Below are 19,202 nucleotides of genomic sequence, written 5' to 3' on the forward strand. Positions count from 1 at the left end.
TATAGTAGAAGCAATAGCAATCGCACTTCACAGCCCTCTCTAAGTGGTTTACAGAGTCAGCATATTGCCCCAACAATCTGAGGGGAAATTTTACCAACTTGAAGGATGGAAGGCTGAGTCAACCTTGAGCCACTAAAGATCGAACCCTTGGCAGTCGGCAGAATTTAGCCTGCAATACTGCATTCTAACCACTCTTCCACCACGGCTCTGTAGTAGAAAAGCTACTATAAGGAGACCTCTACATTTTTACTCATAGCAGCATATTTCACAAGCAGCTAGCCTTAATGAAATATGTATTCATTGCTAGCTAGAAAGAAGATTGTTACTTTTGTTCTGCACATGCATATGACAATCCTAAAATGATACGGCATGATTTGGGACTTTGCCTTTATAGAACATTTTTTTCAGCAATCTAAGTAAACCTAAAGGAATACCAGCTGCCTCAAATGCCACTTGTGTAACTGCCTTGACTAGGCTGGAAAATTCTTTGGGGAAAAAGGTGATATAATAACTTTAATAAGCAGTGTCCTTCCTCTTTGTCAATAAACAGATAATAGAATTCATTTTCTGCATGCAGTGCTTGATGAATAGAATTCTTTTTCTGTTCATAATGGGACTTAACAACTTTACCTATTACAGCAGGGGAGTCAAACTGCCGGCCCGTGGGCCGTATGCGTCACCAGGAATCCGCGCCTACCCCATTGCCGGCGATGGGAAAAAAGCTCCGATATGTCACGTGACATCGCGAGTTTGACATGTCTGTACTAAGGTAGTCCTCAATTTACGACCTCAATTGACCCCAAAGGTTCTGTTGCTAAGTAAGACATTAAGTGAATTTTGCCCCATTTTGTGATCTTTCTTGTCAGTTATTAAGTGAATCACTGCAGCTGTTAAGTTAGTAACATGGTTGTTAAGTGAATCTGACTTCCCCATTGACTTTGCTTGTTAGAAGGTCACGAAAAGGGACCACATGATCTAGGATACTGCAATGGTCATGAGTCAGTTGTCAAGCATATGAATTTTGATCATATGACCATGGGGATGCTACAATGGTTGTAAGTGCGAAAACTGTCATAAATCACTTTTTTCACTGCCATTGTAACTTTGAATGGCTATTAAACAAACTATTGTAAGTTTGTTTACATCATGCATATGAGATCACTATTTTGTATATTCTGGAAAAAATGAGGAAGCTAACAATGGCAATGTTTTCTTGCTCAAGATATTATGTTAAGAACTCATTCAGAAATTAGAAATATCTACCTAAATATCTCTGTTCCCTTTTTGCTTTGGGGTACAGTAGTAGACACTAATCCTAAAAGCTAAATGAACTCATGTGTAAAGCAAAGATTCTTCTTCATCGGTTTAATGTAATATTAAATTTGTCTGAAATGATATTACTATTTGTCTGAAATGGTATAGTCCTAATATAAGTTATTCTTGTCCTACATGTATAATTTCCAAATCACTTACTCAAGGCAGATTCAATAGTAATTCTTTCTTTCAACTAAACATTACGTGCACTATACGGACTCTCACAGCAATTTGATAAGAAGCTTATGTAAAATACAAATGGGGTTTCTAGGGATAAAAGTATCCAAATGCACTCTGCAAAGATGTAAATTTACTTTTAGTTCTGAATGTAGAAACTTTTAAACACTTTTTTCCCTCAAGACTAAATTATGGCACTATTAAAATGTTATTGTTCTTAAGTTACAAGCAGAGAAGGAGTACAGTTTCACAGTTTTCTTCCGTGCAATTTTCTTCCATAAAGTACAAAATGTATGTCAGTAAAGGAATCAAGAACTCTTCCTGACAAAACATTAGAAAGCAAGCTTTTCTATTTGTTGAAGAGGTTTTTTCCCCTACAAAAACATAAAAGCATATTGAAATTGTATCCAATTTACAGTAATGAAAGAACAGACCATATACGTATATATGAACAAAGACCATGGAGTAACATTTACAGTTTTAATCTGAAAATCAGAAATAGTATGAGCTACATATACCTTACATGCATTACAAATCTCAAAAAATTAAGTTCTGCAAGGACAGTGATGCTCGTTTTGGCCCCAAACTTTGTATTAGAAAACAGCAGATATGGATAACACAGCTCCTAACCATTTCTTTATTTACTTCAGTATCATTAATGCTAAACCTCAGATAGTTGGAAAGATCAATGTACAGGGTTCATGTATGCTGACATACTCATCAAAAGACCATTTTTGCTTTTATATTAAACAGGTTTTGACAAATAAATGCAATAAATATAATTAGATTTCATGCAGAATAACCTATAGCCATACTCACAGTTTACTGTGTTTTCCCTTGAAGCAATATTTATCAGCACAAAGCAAAAAGTATATTTAATTGCCTTTTTTGACAATACAATTTATTGCTCCAATGAAGATACTGACCGGATTTGAATGATTGTAAGCAATGAGATTCTCCTATCCCAACCACATATACAACTGACAGAGAAGCAAAAGGAAGAAGGAAACAAGTAACATAGCTCTCATCTCTTGCAGGAACACAAAACTTTAAAATCTTTTTGGAAACAATAATATAAAAAGCAGTCTAGTCAACAATACAAGACTAGAACTTCCTGATTGCTAACTCATTTTGAAGTGCTGTTATTCCCAACAGGTATCTGAAGGATTTGCTTAACTACCTGAAGTATTTGTCAAATGCCACACAGTTCTGTACAAATGTTATCACTTTCTACTACCATGCTCTGTGGCTGATGATCAGACAGAAAGCTTTTTCATCATGACATCTTACATCTGGAGTCCCATCTCCACAGAAACTTACCTGATAAATTCTATTAAAATTGTAGTAATTACACTAGCCATTTTGACATTTTAATAGTTGACATTAGTATTTAGCATTGTTAATTTTTATTCTTTTTATTTAATAGTTTTAAATATAAGCTAAACAAGAAGCTTATACTTAAAGGTGCTTTGGTCTCTTACATAAATCTTCCACATTTCTGATAAAGAAGTTCTTCAGACTGCTAGACTGGAAAAGATTTCTTCTGGAGGTCTGGATAAGATAAACTTATCTATTCAATTATGTAAGGCCCAGTTCATATCAATAAATGATATGCATCTTTAGAATGAAAACTGTTTCTTGAAACGGTTATGTCTTCGGTGCCAGGAACAGCAGTTCCAAAGGACAGAAAAGGAAAAGGCAGAACTAAGATTTTTTCTTTTATTTTTGTGACCAATGAATTTGCCCTGTATCACATCAACTGAAAACGATCTATTCTATTAGATTTGTTACGCCAATATTTAAGTGGAGAGCCTAAAATTAGCTTGCTAATTTGGTAAGAGTCGGAGTGAACTTGAACTTTTGTTTTCACTTGCAGGCTCTAAAACAGTTGCAAGTCTGTAAGACCTTTGTGATCCCTAATATAAAATATTTTGGTACAAGTTACTATAAAATTGCTAATATTCCTTATTGATATAGGTACTTCCTCATTCAAACTGCGTACTATCTCAGTTCATATGCACTACATCAGCAGTACAGCATCATCTGTATCATCTCTGGATTATATCACTGTGAGAATATGATTTTATTATAATTCAGAGATTCTGAATTGAAAATGACAATTTAGGCTATTGAATTAAACCTTTCATTTAGTGCAGGAATTAAAATTAATAAAAGTTTCTAATATATGGCTATGCTACCACTTGAACACAACCACAAAAAGACAGCCCATTATCTCTCTAAATAACTGACTCTTTGTCGAATTGCTCTTATTCTCATGAGATTTTTCTTAACACGCAATTAGAACCTGGTTTGCTATGTACTCTGGGATGACAGACAACAGGCAGTGGTTGTCTTCTATGTGACATCCCTTCAATTACCTTAGTATTCTTTTCTTAAAGCGGAACATTTTTAGTTCCCTTAATTGTTTCTTATAAAATTTAGTTTGATTCCCTATTCATACATACTTGCTGCCCTTCTCTAGATGTATCCGCTTTATCTGAATACTGTATTTTCTAAAACACAATGTATCATATTTGGGGTGGGACATGACAAATGCAGAATGGAGCATTCCTATGATTTAAGAATTTATGATTCTGACCCCATGATCTATGATTTAGTAACTCTATCATGATTGTACCATAGCTTACACTCTATAATCCTAGGATGTTCCCCCCCGCCAAAAATATTAATATAAACTAGGTACCACTAAAATGTGTGCAATTTTTAAACGAAAACACTACGGCAGACATGTCAAACTCGCGACATCACGTGACGTCGCACAACGTATCGGGACTTTTGCCATTGCCAGCAATGGGGTGGGCGTGGCTTCCATATGACATGTCTGGCCTGCGGGCCGGCAGTTTGACACCCCTGCACTACAGAATATTAACGCTTTCCAAATTTCATTTTCAGCCTGTTTCACTAATCTACCAAGAATTAGGGAAAAATAAAAACTAGGTACTTTCTTTTCTAAGAAGTCATCTTTAGTATTACTCATTTTGATTTTCAGTGAATTAGATAATTTAGATAATTTCATTCAAATGTGAGTGCTTATTTTATCCTATGGGTTTTTTTTTAATCATCCATAGATAATAAAACTATTTTCATGGCCAATTCTATTTTATCATACGCAGACAATAAATTGGCCAATGAAAATACAAGGAAAAGGGACCATGTGGAATAGGATATGTATTAACATTCATTTCAACAGATTCTGGATGATGCATTAAATTAATGCAATATTAATAAAAGTACCTTCCAAAATGGGAAACTTATTACCTGAATATCAGAAGCAGGTACTCAGATTGAAAAGACTTGAAATGATATAAATAAGTAATTGCTTAAGAAAGAAAAGAAAAAGTGGTGAGAACAGTAATAAAATAAAGTTATTCTTAGGAACCAATTAATTCAATAATCTCATTCATGTGCTTGTGTGTATGTGTGTCTACATAAGCCACAAATGACCACAATGGTATATATTATACAAATAACTAAGAAAGAGGAACAAACAAAATCATACCTAGAAGTGAAGTCTCTTTTGCAAATGCAGCAGCAATAGCTGGATCCAAAGCTGGTTGACCATCACCAGATGGAAGATCAGGACGAGTGTAATCTCTACTTTTATCATTATTATACTTTACATTCAAGTTGACCAATTTGGAAAAATCAATCCGCAAGGTACAGCAAGCATTATAAATATTCTGACCATCTAATGCCTAAAAAAACCAGAAAAACGGAATGAGATGATACAGCAAAATTTATAAAAAAAAATGAAAAGTCCACTGAAATTAATCTAAAAATATTTCAAAATGTTTATATCAACTAGATCTTGCTGTCTTTACCTTCAAAGTGGCAAGTGAGATTTGCTCTTGTGAGCAAAGTTCCAACTGATAAAACTGCAGCTTTACCAGACTGTTTTCAGGTATTCTTTTTCCAATCTGCATTATTTAATGTAACTAGAGTTTGTCAAGGAATTTTTCCTCCTCCTCCAATAACCTTTTCCTCCCAATTTAGTAGGAAGGTCTATCTCAATAATTATTTTACTCTCATTTTCCAGAGGCATCAAACAATACATGCTAAAATTCCAGTGTCATTTTTAAACAGTCACTATAATAAAAATGTTTGGCAGAAGTTGGAATGAAGGAGCCAACTTGGCTTCTAGAGTAAGTAGGAAGAAGCAAAGTTAATTCCTGGTAAAGAAAGAAATATGTGCTTCGGTATCTCTAGCAATCTAGCCACTTGGAGGTGGCTAAAAACAAGGCTAAAGAGAGTTAACTATCTGAAAATAAATTATAAATTACTTATACAGATCTACTGATGTAACTACCTACCCATAACATTTTACAGATGTATTGTTAAAAGTTTAGGAAATCAGGATAGAACTGTCAAATAGTTGGAGAAATAAAAAGAGAGAGTATCACAAGAGCTGTTAATGCTCATAAGATTCCCTTCTTTTCCATTATTACCATATTTATAAACATCAAAAGAGAATGGCTGGGTTACCTTTTATTGTAACAGATGGATGGACAGTTATCTTAACATTTGCCCCAAAAGGAAAAAAAAAGACAACATACAGTGAGGGAAAAAAGTATGTTTGCCCGCTGACAAAGAAATGATCAGTCTATAATTTTAATGGTAGGTTTAACAGTGAGAAACAGAATAGCAACAAAAAAAATCAGAAAAACACATTTCAAAAAAGTTATAAATTGATTTGCATTTTAATGAGTGAAAAAAGTATTTGATCCCCTATCAATCAGAAGATTTCTGGCTCCCAGGTGTCTTTTATACAGGTAACAAACTAAAATTAGGAGAACTTGCTTAAAGGGAGTGCTCCTAATCTCAGTTTGTTACCTGTATAAAAGACACCTGTCCACAGAAGCAATTAATCAGATTCCAAACTCTCCACCATGGCCAAGACCAAAGAGCTGTTCAAGGATGTCAGGGACATCCTACACAAGGCTGGAATCGGCTACAAGACTATTGCCAAGCAGCTTGGTGAGAAGGTGACACCAGTTGGTGCAATTATTTGCAAATTGAAGAAACACAAAATAACTCTCAATCTCCCTTGGTCTAGGGCTCCATGCAAGATCTCACCTTGTGGAGTTTCTGTCGAGCCCCGCGGGCCCGACATTCAACAAGGGGTGGTGTGCCGCGCCCATGGGACCCCTCCGACACACTCATCCCTCCCAGCCAGCTGACTGGCGGCTCCAACGGCCGGGGAGGCGGCCCGGCGGTCGCTGACGCTCCCGGGTGACCTACGTGCTCCCACCCAGAACGAGACGGTTGCCGGTCTTCGCGAGCATGTCTGGAAGCCATGCCGGCGCAAGGGGCCCTGGCAGGCCGGGAGGACATTCAGCCTGCTGCCGCTGCCGCATCTGTGCAAAATGGCCCTGCTGACGAGAGGGCTGGGATGGCTACACTCACAGGGGACTTGCCTGACATGAGCTGCCGGCATACGGAGCTGCCAACAGACGGCCGTCCTGGGCGGAGGAAGGGGGCCTGCTGCCGAACGGACGTCCTGGACAGAGGGGGGGAGGCACACTCACTCCCTGCGTATATGTGGTTTGCCGCTGGGGCTTTTTGGCTGGGGGGGTGAGGGGACGGTGATAGGCTGTGAGGGGGCCGGGGCCATGGGGGGAGTGGTTTCCAGCGGGAAACGGCTGGTGTGGGGAGGGAGGCTTTCAGGGTAGGAACAGGAGGAACATACCTGGAAGGACAAGGCATGCTGTGAGGCACCAAACAGCAGACGCAAAGAAAGGAAGGGGAGGAGAGGAGCGGGCGGATGCTGGTTTGTTGGGCGTGGTGGCAGTTACTATATCGGTTGGCTATATAAACAGCGTTGGATGCAACGAGCAGCCAACGCTGACTTTTTTCCTGCTTTGGTTTGCTGTATTTCAAATAAACCGCATTTCCTTTGTGGGTCGTCTCCCGTTACTGTTGCAAGAATTGTTGTTCTACCTTCTTCAGGACAGGCCTTTGACAGTTTCAATGATCATGAGAACAGTGAGGAATCAGCCCAGAACCACATGGGAGGATCTTGTAAATGATCTCAAGGCAGCTGGGACTATAGTCACCATGAAAACAATTGGTAACACACTATGCCGTGAAGGACTGAAATCCTGCAGCACTCGCAAGGTCCCCCTGCTCAAGAAAGCACATGTACAGGCCTGTCTGAAGTTTGCCAATGAACATCTGAATGATTCAGAGGAGAACTGAGTGAAAGTGTTGTGGTCAGGTGAGACCAAAATCGAGCTCTCTGGCATCAACTCAACTCACCGTGTTTGGAGGAGGAGGAATGCTGCCTATGACCCCAAGAACACCATCCTCACCATCAAACAAGGGGGTGGAAACATTATTCAGGTGTTTTTCTGCTAAGGGGACAGGGCAACTTCATCGCATCAAAGGGATGATGTACCATCAAATCTTGGGTGAGAACCTCCTTCCTTCAGCCAGGGCACTGAAAATGGGTCATGGATGGGTATTCCAGCATGGCAATGACCCAAAACACACAGCTAAGGCAACAAAGAAGTGGCTCAAAAAGAAGTGCATTAAGGTCCTGGAGTGGCCTAGCCCAGGGGTAGGCAACCTTGGCTCTTTTATGACACGTGGACTTCAACTCCCGAATTCTGGGAGTTGAAGTCCACGAGTTATAAAAGAACCAAGGTTGCCTACCCCTGGCCTAGCCAGTCTCCAGACCTTAATCTCATAGAAAATCTGTGAAGGGAGCTGAAAGTTCGAGCTGCCAAATGTCAGCCTCGAAATCTTAATGACTTGGAGAAGATCTGCAAAGAGGAGTGGGACAAAATCCCTCCTGAGATGTGTGCAAACCTAGTGGCCAAATATAAGAAACATGTGACCTTTGTGATTGCCAACAAGGGTTTTGCCACCAAGTACTAAGTCATGTTTTGCGAAGGGGGTCAAATACTTCTTTCACTCATTAAAAAACAAATCAATTTATAACTTTTTTGAAATGCGTTTTTCAGTATTTTTTGTTGTTATTCTGTCTCTCACTGTTAAAATAAACCTACCATTATAATTATAGACTGATCATTTCTTTGTCAATGGGCAAACATACAAAATCAGCAGGGGATCAAAGACTTTTTTCCCTCCATAATATCCTATAATTGTCACTGTACTGTAGTTTAGGAAAATTAAAACTATAAAACATATGTATGCAGGTTATTTATTATTTTTAAAAAACAGCATTTGGCAATAGATTCCCATCCCTTAACAAATAAAGAATGTAAAAGAACACCATAACTGATAAAATGGCAGTTGTACACATGGAATCTTAGTTCATTAAGACTGCCTAAATCTAAGATTAAAACATATTTTAATTACTTTATTTTCATCTTTATTGTTTCTAATAAAACAATCTTAACCTTAAGATACATAAAAATTAAAATACAAACTAAGAAGAAAAAAATCTTATATTTATCAACAGTCACCGGTTTACTAATGAATTCACTACTGTATTACAATATATCACAGTCTATGCCATAATAACACATATTGCTGCATTCTTTGATTGGTAGAAGATCAAAACATATACATGACTAACCACCAAATTAATATAGTGACAATATACTCTGCGATCTTGAAAAGAAATTGAAATAGGAGAAAATATAGTAATAATAGGTGACTTCAGCTGCCCTCCATTTAATAGATAAATATTCTGGTTTCAACTGATGCATAATATTTCTAGATATAATAAATTAAGGTGTCTTGGAATGACTGAGAAGCTCCTACACGCAAAACAAAAAGCAATGAAGAATTTATTTTGAAATGTTTAGCATCTGGTGCAAAAGGATTTTTTTTGTTGAACAATGACTTTGATATTATTAAATTCAATGCATTTTAATATTTAAGCAGCTTCTTAAAATTGAAAAGTATAGCTAAAAAGAATAATCAGTTCAGGATGCTTGACGATAATTTAAAGCTTTGAAAGGTCAGATGGTAGGTAGAAATAAAAATACCAAAGAAACAACAGAAGTTGGTATTCCACACTATCCAAAAAATTATTGAGAAAATATCAGTTCTTTTAATATATCAGAACCAAAAAATAAATTTAGCCATTTATGGATATAAATAAATGGATAATATAACAGAGCAGCTAAATTTTGAATTTTATGGTTTTCATTAAGATATAGTTCTGTCCTCGATGATAATGTCCTACAATTCCAAATCACGTCACCACCACTCTAAGCAAAAACCAGGTCTAGTGTGTGACACCTCTGCAACTTCCCCCAATGAGTCAGGTCTGCTATAAATTAAGTTGCTGGTTAACATGGCTGCCGTGATGGGTATGTATTCAAAAAGTGCCTCTGAATCTGTACCTAGGGAGGATGTGTTGAAGTCCCTAGGGCCATAAACCTGGAGACTGCTGATGGCAACCTAGAGAACGCAGCACAGGCAGAAAAGCGGTAGGGAGGCTGGTCAAAAACAGCAATCCCAAATGATCCCTAAGGCCTAGCATCCCAAGGCCTAGCTGCCTGTTTCTGGGACAGCAGCCCTGAGAACCCTCAGGATTTTGCAAAAAATAATAATAATAGTAAAATGATATCTGAAACCTTGTTTCATCTGTTTTATAAATTTCTTTTAATACTTATGCATTTAAATATTATTTTAGAGGAACCACACTTTTTTCCCCTTAGGAATCCTTGATAATGTTATTAGAACTTGATTGTACAGTTGCAAGAAGTAGTATGTGAACCCTTTGGGATTACGTGGAGTTTTGCATGAATTGGCCATAAAATGCGCTCTAAACGTCATGTAAGTCACAACAATAGAAAAACACAGTCTGCTTAAAATAATACTACACAAAAATTAGCTGTTGTCTTGTTTTAACTGAACCTAAGATGGAAACATTCATAGTGCAGGGTGGAAAAAGTATATGAACCCGTAGCCTAATGACTTCTCCAAGAGCTAATTGGAGCCAGGAGTGAGCCAACCTTGACTTCAACCAGTGTGATGATATTGGATGTGTTGCTGACAGCTGTCCTGCCCTTTAAAAACACACACCTGTTTTGGGTTTACTGGTCTCAAGAAGCGCTGTCTGATGTGAACAAAAGTATCTCCAAAAGCCTTGATGTTCATGTGTCCATGGTAAGACTGTCTACAAATGGAGAAAGTTTAGCACTGTTGCTACTCTCCCTAGGCGTGGTTGTCCTGTAAAAATGACTGCAAGAACACAGCGCATAATGCTTAATGAGGTAAAGAAGAATCCTTGAGTGTCAGCTAAAGACCTACAGAAATCTCTGGCACATGCTAACATTTTTGTTGACACATCTACAATAAGGAAAACATTAAACAAGAATGGAGTACATGGGAGGACACCACGGAGGAAGCCATTGCTGTCCAAAAATAATATTGCAGCATGTTTGAAGTTTGCAAAAGAGCACCTGGATGTTCCACAGCACTACTGGCAAAATATACTGTGGACAAATGAAACCAAAATTGAGTTGTTTGGGAAAAACACACAACACTATGTGTGGAGAAAAAAAGGCACAGCACACCAACATCAAAACCTCATCCCCACTGTAAAACATGGTGGAGGGAGCATAATGGTTTGGGGCTGCTTTGCTGCCTCAGGGCCTGGATGGATTGTTCTCATTGATGGGAAAATGAATTCCAGAGTTTATCAGGACATTTTGCAGGAAAGTGTACGACCATCTGTCTGCCAACTGAAGCTCCGCAGAGGATGGGTGATGCAACAGGACAATGACCCAAAGCATACAAGTAATTCAACAAAACAATGGCTTCAACAGAACGGAATACACCTTCTGGAGTGGCCCAGAGTCCTGACCTCAACCCGACTGAAATGCTGTGGCATGACCTTAAGAGAGCGATTCACACCAGACATCCCAAGAATATTGCTACACTGAAACAGTGTAGAGTGCAGTGCAGAGGAGTGGTCCAAAATTACTCCAGATCATTGTGCAGGTCTGATCTGCAACTACAGGAGATGTTTGGTTGAGGTTATTGCTGCCAAAGGAGGGTCAACCAGTTATTAAGTCCAAAGGTTCACATACTTTTTCCACCCTGCACTGTGAATGTTTCCATCTTATCTTCAATTAAAACATGACAACAGCTAATGTTTGTGTAGTATTATTTTAAGCAGACTGTGTTTTTCTATTGTTGTGACTTACATGACGTTTATTTATTTATTTATTTATTTATTTATTTATTTATTTATTTTATATACCGCCCTTCTCTCAAGAGACTCAGGGCGGTTAACAGGGCAATACGTAAAAGACAGATACAAAAGTTAAAATTATTAAAACATGATTAAACAATGCCCATAGTACAAATTTAAAATTAAAGTCATAATAACAAACCCACCCCATCCCATCAGGCCAGGCCCGCTTCCTTAAAGAGATGGGTTTTAAGGTCGCGCCGGAAGGAGCGGAGGTCGGGTGCCATCCGGAGCTCTACCGGAAGATGGTTCCATAAGTCCGGTGCACCCACAGAGAACGCTCTCCCCCTGGGGGCCACCAGTCGGCATTCTTTGACCGGCGGCACCCTGAGGAGGCCCTCTCTGTGGGAGCGTACTGGGCGGAGGGAAGTTGACGCCGGCTGCAGGTGCTCCCCAAGGTATTCTGGACCCATGCCATGGAGGGCTTTGTAGGTCATTACCAACACCTTGAACCTCACCCGGAAGACAACTGGCAACCAATGCAGCTCGCGGAGCAAAGGTGTAACACGGGAGTATCGGGAGACCCCCGACACAACTCTCGCGGCTGCATTCTGTGCCAGCTGGAGCCTCCGAGTGGTCTTCAAGGGTAGCCCCATGTAGAGAGCGTTGCAGTAATCAAGACGAGAGGTCACGAGCGCATGAGTGACCGTGCGCAAGGCATCCCGGTCTAGATAGGGCCGCAACTGGCGCACCAGGCGAACCTGGGCGAACGCCCCCCTAGTTACAGCTACAATATGATCTTCTAAAGAGAGCTGTGAATCTAGGAGGACTCCCAAGTTGCGAGCCCTATCTACAGGAGGTAATGACTCACCCCCCATAATGAGGGGTGGGATATCCTGAATATCCCAGGATGCCGGTACGCACAGCCACTCCGTCTTGTCGGGGTTGAGACGAAGCCTGTTCCTCCCCATCCAGACCCGGACCGCCTCCAGGCACCGGGACATCACGTCGAGGGCATCACTGGGGTGGTTTGGGGTCGAAATGAAAAGTTGGGTATCATCAGCATACTGATGATACCCAACTCCAAAACCACGAATGATCTCACCCAGCGGTTTCATGTAGATGTTGAACAGAAGGGGCGAGAGGACCGACCCCTGAGGGACTCCACAAGCGAGAGGCCTCGCGGTCGACCTCTGCCCCCCCCCCGTCAACACCGACTGCGAACGTCCCAGGAGATAGGAGGAGAACCACTGAAGAACCGTGCCTCCCACTCCCAATCCCCTGAGACGCCGCAGCAAGATACCATGGTCGATGGTATCGAAAGCCGCTGAGAGGTCTAATAGGACTAGAACAGAGGAGTATCCTCTGTCCCGAGCCCTCCAGAGATCATTCACCAGCGCGACCAATGCCGTCTCCGTGCTGTACCCAGGCCTGAAGCCCGATTGGTACGGGTCTAGGTAATCCGCTTCATCCAGGACCAGAGGGAGCTGATGCGCTGAGCTGAGTTTAGAGCACATTTTATGGCCAATTCATGCAAAACTCCACGTAATCCCAAAGGGTTCACATACTTTTTCTTGCAACTGTATCTTGCAACAGAAACTATGTTGCAACTATCTAACAAATGAACTAATGGTCAAGATATGAAAACAGGTCTGGTATGCAACTGAGCAAAAAATATATTTTTATTGTGAGGGATTTAAAGTCATTACAATTTATCCAATTAAACTCTATAAAGCTTGTAATATTTTCCATGTATAAGAATTATCCTTAGTTGAAGTAGCATGACAACCTTATAGAGGATCTAAAATTTGATTAAAATTTTAGTCATTAACTAATCCAGCAATAAAATAGAAAAAAGTATAAACCATATAAAATACTTGAGTAATCTTTGGTAGGGCTAGAGTAATTAAAATGCATACAGTTGTCAGAACACTTAATCAACAATAATTAAAAAACATTATCCTTGATTACATATTTCTAGATCCAAAATAAATTATGAAGATCTGGTATTCAACCTTATCACATTTAATACTGGTAGACCTTGACTTACGACCACAATTGAGCCCAACACATCTTTTGGTTGCAAAAGATGATCACATGACCCTGGGGCACTGCAACTGTCATAAAATGTGAACTAGTTGCCAAGCGTTTGAATTTTGATCATGGGGATACTGCGAAAGTAATACATACATACATACATACATACATACATACATACATACATACATACATCTGGAACTTCAAACAGTCAATAAATGAATGATTGTGAGTCGAACACTACTTGTATAAAAATTTTCAATTGCTACTATGTTTGACCAAATTGCTTTTTAAACAACTGTAACAGGGGAGCTTTGGCCCATGCCAAGAGGCTTACAGGATTACAGAAAAGCGAAGTATATAATATTGCAAATCAAGTAGTCCTTGGTTAACAATGCTAACTGGGAACAGAATTTCCATCACTAAGTAATGCAGGTCGTAAACTGTGATGTCAAGTGAAAAAGGTTATGAATGGTGATTGCGTGAGTGTGGGTTGCTACACTGTCTTAATTGTGAGCCAGTTACCAGGTGCCCAGATCATAATCAGTTAACTGTGGGGTGCTGGGATGGATGGAGCTTTGGGGACTGGCTCCCACTTGTTCCGCAACGTTATAACTTCAAATGGTCACTGAACAAGTTATCATTAACAAGGACTACCTGTATTGTCTTACTGATATCAGAAAATACTGTCTCAAATGTTACTGTCTCAAATTCATGTGCGGTGATAGCAGCAGGAGAGAGGGAGGCCCAGGAGAAATATAAGGTCAGAAAAGAGTCACAGGAGGAAAAGATTTTAGGCCTCCTTATTAGCAAAGCAGGGGTTAAATGTTTTATGTATTATGTATGTTTTTTATGATTTAAAATAAGATCAAGCCTTTTTTCCCCAGACACCATAGAGAAGGTTAAAGAAAAAGCTGACAACTTTGTTATGCTGCAAGGACAAAATGGGAATTGGAATAATTACACCTTTGCTATGGGATTGCCTATTATTATATTATCTGGTTTGATATTCCTAAAATTTTTAATATAGCAATAACAATAGCACTTAGACTTATATACCGCTTCATAGTGCTTTACAGCCCACTCTCTAAGAAGTCTACAACAATCTGGGTCCCCATTTTACTGACCTTGGAAGGATGGAAGGCTGAGTCAAACTCGAATCCCATCAGGATCGAACTCCAGTCTACGGCAGTTTGCCTGAAATTCTGCATTCTAACCATTGCACCACCACGGCCCAAAAAGACTCTCCCTAATGTCTTTGTCTTAAAAGTAAAGGGGGGGGGGAGAATGCATGTTTGGCTCAGTTATATGGTTTGGGGAAGAGGAATGGGATTTAAAAAGGATGTTTAACTGTATTTACTGAGCATGGATAGCATAGATTATTTTGCCAAAATGGAAAAACAGCACTATTCCAGGCTTACAATTATGGCCTGATAGTGTTAAGTTTGCTCTCCAGCTATGTATTGGCTTTCTATTGAAGTGTGTGTATGTGGTGTGTGTGTGTGTGTGTGTGTGTATTTATTTGGGTCTCTACAACATACTTTCTTGACTGTATTATAGCCAAAATAATTTTGAAGAGGAGAGAAAGTTAAGAGACATTTGAGAAGTATAAGGAAGGAAAAATCTTATCATCACTATTTGGACGGTCACAAGAAGTTATTTTTCAAAGGTTGAATTAGTTCCCTTGAGATTCCTTGAGCACATTTCAATTTCAGTAATATCAAAGGTTTGGAGCTGATATTGATAGGAATAATATCAGTGCATTACCATGTTGATACAGTATATATATTTTAAGGATTGACTCCTAGAAAGAGATAACTTGGGAAGATTTAATTCAGTGCCCAGCTTGCCTCCATTGCTAGTGGTTTGCCAAGCAGTAAACTAAACTATCTGCCAGAGATGAGATACGATTAGTTTTCTAAGTGCTCCTGGAAACAATTGGATTCCATTAGACACCAGAGTTGGACCATCCAAATTGGTTCTGTTGCCTCAGGAAGGTCACAAGTGGCTCTCATATACACAAAGCTATACAATGGATACACTAAAAACCTTAAAATCTATTCTTCAACAAATTATAAAACAGAAGAGATGACACATTCAAAGAATTTGTCTACCTGAAGACAATAAAATACCATTTAACACAGACGAGGATAATGGTAAAAACACTCTTGAAGATAATGAATAACATTTCTTCCCGAGGTTAAAATGCTGCATTGCATATTTGCTCACAAGAAATTAAGAAAGCATTTCTGACAATTCTGGATTAAAACTCAGAAGAGACCAGGAGTCTGCTGACAGGAATTTTTTCCCTTTATCCCTCCTCACGCAGAGAGGCTTTTCCAGCCTCACTGCTGCAGATATGAAAGTCAGAAACAATCATTATCCATCTCACTCAAACCTCACAGAAAGCTATGGCTGGAAGAAGAAAGAAGTGAAAAAGGGCAAAGAAGAAAGAAGTGAAAAGGGGCAAATCTATTCCTGATATCCACGTTTTTGTTCCCTACAGATACACAAAGTTTCATCTGAAATGCTTTTATTGTACTCTGATCCAATTTAGAAAATGAAACTAATCTATTTGTTTTGGTGGCTTATACAAACTAATGATAAATGCTTCTTTGCAATGTAATTTTTAAAGGGTAATTTATGATATAAACACTCTCTCATAAACTGATATAATAATGGAGGGAGTCACTGTAAGCCAAATATAGAATAATTGGTACCAATATTCACCTTTGCCACCTGAGTAACATGCTAAAAATAACCAGTACTTTATAGTAGAAAGTTGACAACAAAGTTATTTTCATCAGACTTTTCAGAAAATGCTCTTTTAAGCTTCCTTATTAAATTTTAAACACCTCATTCTGATTCCTTATATAGACTATGTGCAAAGGTATTTCTGCTATTAACCTTTATAAGCATGAAACAGTGAACACATTTGATGATTTCTCATCTGCATTATACTTTTTTTAAAAAAAACCCTGACCCTTGTCAACTGTTGAATATTTCACTTTTATTTTATTAAGAAAATTGGTATGGCCATCTAACTTAACTCATGGTGACTCTGGGCAGTTTATTTCACACTCTGGAGGCCATCTTATTTTTATTTATTTGACATTATATCTAAGTATTTTTCATCTTATTTTCTTTCTGTACCTCTCTACATTAATTCAGTTAAAAAGTACATACTGTCCAAAGTTTTAAAATACTGTAGTTAATGGATCAGCCACAATACTCTGGATACAGGCATTTCTCTTTATTTTTCAGGTTTGGTGGAAATACTATTTATTAAATTAGCATCTTTCACAATCTGCAATATCTATTGGAGGTTTACAAGAATCATATACATTACTGCAATATTGTAGTAAAGGTAATAGTCTATTGATTGATGGTAAATCCACTTGTAATATAAAATAAATTCTCAGGATTTCACCAGCAAATACTAGAAATGAAAGTGGCACTCTAATATGAATTATCTCTGAAAAGTTAATTGCAAAAAAATGAAGCTATTGTTTATAGTAATGGCTACAGTAAAATGTAAATGTTATTTCTAGCATCAAAATCCAAATTATTTTGCTTTTTTTTCTCCCATCCAAAGAATGCCAAAAGCTTGAAGCTTTTCTTTTTTGGAAGGAAAAACAATTTCCATCTGTTTCTTATTATGTAACAAACTGGGCTAGCATCAGGTTGGCTGCACCTGAATTTGCCAGAACTAGATCTTATATGTGTATCATTCAGAAGTTATTTTCCTGTGAAATTTTAATCAGTTTAAAGATCATCCAGTACAAGTAGCCATCCCAATCTTTTAAATTTGACTCACAGCAGTACGGTATTCCAGAGTTAATCATTATGTTATGAAACAATTTGAAAATGAGAAAGTATTATTCAAGAATCACTGCTATGCCGCAGATACTACACAATCCGTTACCAAGGCTTTGTGGAAGTGCAGCATGGTCAAACTTCAGAATGAACGCTCTTGAAGAGAGGAGATTCACCTACAGAGAAGGTCTGTCTGAGTCCTATGAGATAACACTGCTTTACCAACCACATCTAAGCAAGTTAATCTTGTCTAAGCTTACTGGATGGGCAGAAACAACTGAAAATCATCAACTCGATTTCAGGACCTAAATCAGAAAGGGCTTCATAGGTGACAAATTTTATTTTGAATTACACATCCAAAAGCCAGAACAGTGCAAAGCAGTGGTGCTACATGGAAAAAGACAGGATATGCCCATTATTATTCCTGTTACTGCATTCTGGACTAACTTTAACTTGAGTAATTTTCAAGGGTGGTCCCCACATAAAGTACCTTAAATAGTCCATGCAGAATCCACACAGAGCACACTGTAATAAATAAATTCAAACTAAGGACTATGACAAATTGCTCATAACATTTCATCAACTGTAAGTAAACTAGTGGCTTACCTCGATCTGAGAGACATTTTAAAAACAGTACACTATTTGTTTTGATCCGATATAACTCTTAAGAAGTCACCAACATGTGTATTTAAGATAAAGTCTACATAGGATGATTTATTTTATAACTTAAAACTGGGTTTATTCTACCCAACAAAAGAAAATTTTGCAAAAGTACTGTCAATGGAAACATATATACTATACTTATTCACATAGACTAAAATTTGAAATCATACTTACAAGCTTTGCTTGCTGGGCATTTACAGGATCACCATATTGTAACAATGCTTGAAACTGGTTGTTTTTTGTGAAAGTAATTATTTTCAAGACTGCACCAAATTTAGAGAATATCTGTTGGGGGGAGAAGTAAATGAATATTCATATATTCAATGAACATATACATACAGCATACCACACTTTATTAAAAAAAAATAACATCATTTGGTAGCATTCAAACTCATAGTGGAAACAAAATTGTAGAAGTAGGAGAAGTGTTCAGCTGAGCTCCCTGAATGGCCCTGTACTGGGCGCAAAATGGGGTGAAATATCATCCCTTCATTTCTACAGGACCTGCCACTACCCTTTGACTTTTCCTTCATGTCACATCCCAGATTATTTGTTGAACTTCCACTGCCACCATCTGTCTTAGGTAGGAGGAAAAGTGCAGCTTCCTCTCCCTTAATACTGGGTTGTGAAGGAAATAGGGCATGCCATAGCTTGTTTGCCACTCAACCTGGAATCATCATCATCATCATCTCAGCATAGTCATTTCCTGGTTATTGAAGCATGTAAAAATGAGAATGAAAATTACTCATAAAGGCAACTTACTTGGTGAAGAACATCAAGAGTTACTGGGTAATACATGTTGTCAATAATTATTCTAAGGACTGGACTCTGAGCTGGAGTTACTGCACTCTCACTAACTGCAGTTCCACTTATGGGAGTATTTGTTGTCTGTACAGCAGTTACTGCTTGTAGGACAGCTTGAGCTCGCTATATGCAAAGAAAAAGGGGAAAAAAATAATGCACGTGGATTAAGTTTAGAGATCAACATATTCAGTAATTGCCTCAAACCATGTTGAAAAATAATCACAATAACAACTCTTAACTATTTCTAACGAAAAGA

At 38.4% G+C, this 19,202-nt stretch overlaps 1 protein-coding gene across 10 annotated transcripts in view; it reads right to left on the reverse strand.

Moving 5' to 3' along the window:
- The window catches only part of PTBP2 (polypyrimidine tract binding protein 2), a gene marked incomplete at its 5' end in the record, with an annotated part of 116,530 nt that overhangs the window by 51,301 nt on the left and 46,027 nt on the right, over positions 1–19,202 (reverse strand). For all 10 annotated transcript variants that reach the window (XR_014492098.1, XR_014492099.1, XR_014492100.1 and 7 more), the window contains 3 exons: positions 5,012–5,207; positions 18,317–18,427; positions 18,905–19,069. Coding sequence is in view for 7 of the 10 variants with exons in the window: in XM_083359418.1 (XP_083215544.1) it covers positions 5,012–5,207; positions 18,317–18,427; positions 18,905–19,069 (472 nt within the window). The remainder of the gene's footprint in view (positions 1–5,011; positions 5,208–18,316; positions 18,428–18,904; positions 19,070–19,202) is intronic.

The sequence above is a fragment of the Vipera ursinii genome (genome assembly GCF_947247035.1).
Source record: "Vipera ursinii genome assembly, chromosome: 3".
NCBI classification, from domain to species: Eukaryota; Metazoa; Chordata; class Lepidosauria; order Squamata; family Viperidae; genus Vipera; species Vipera ursinii.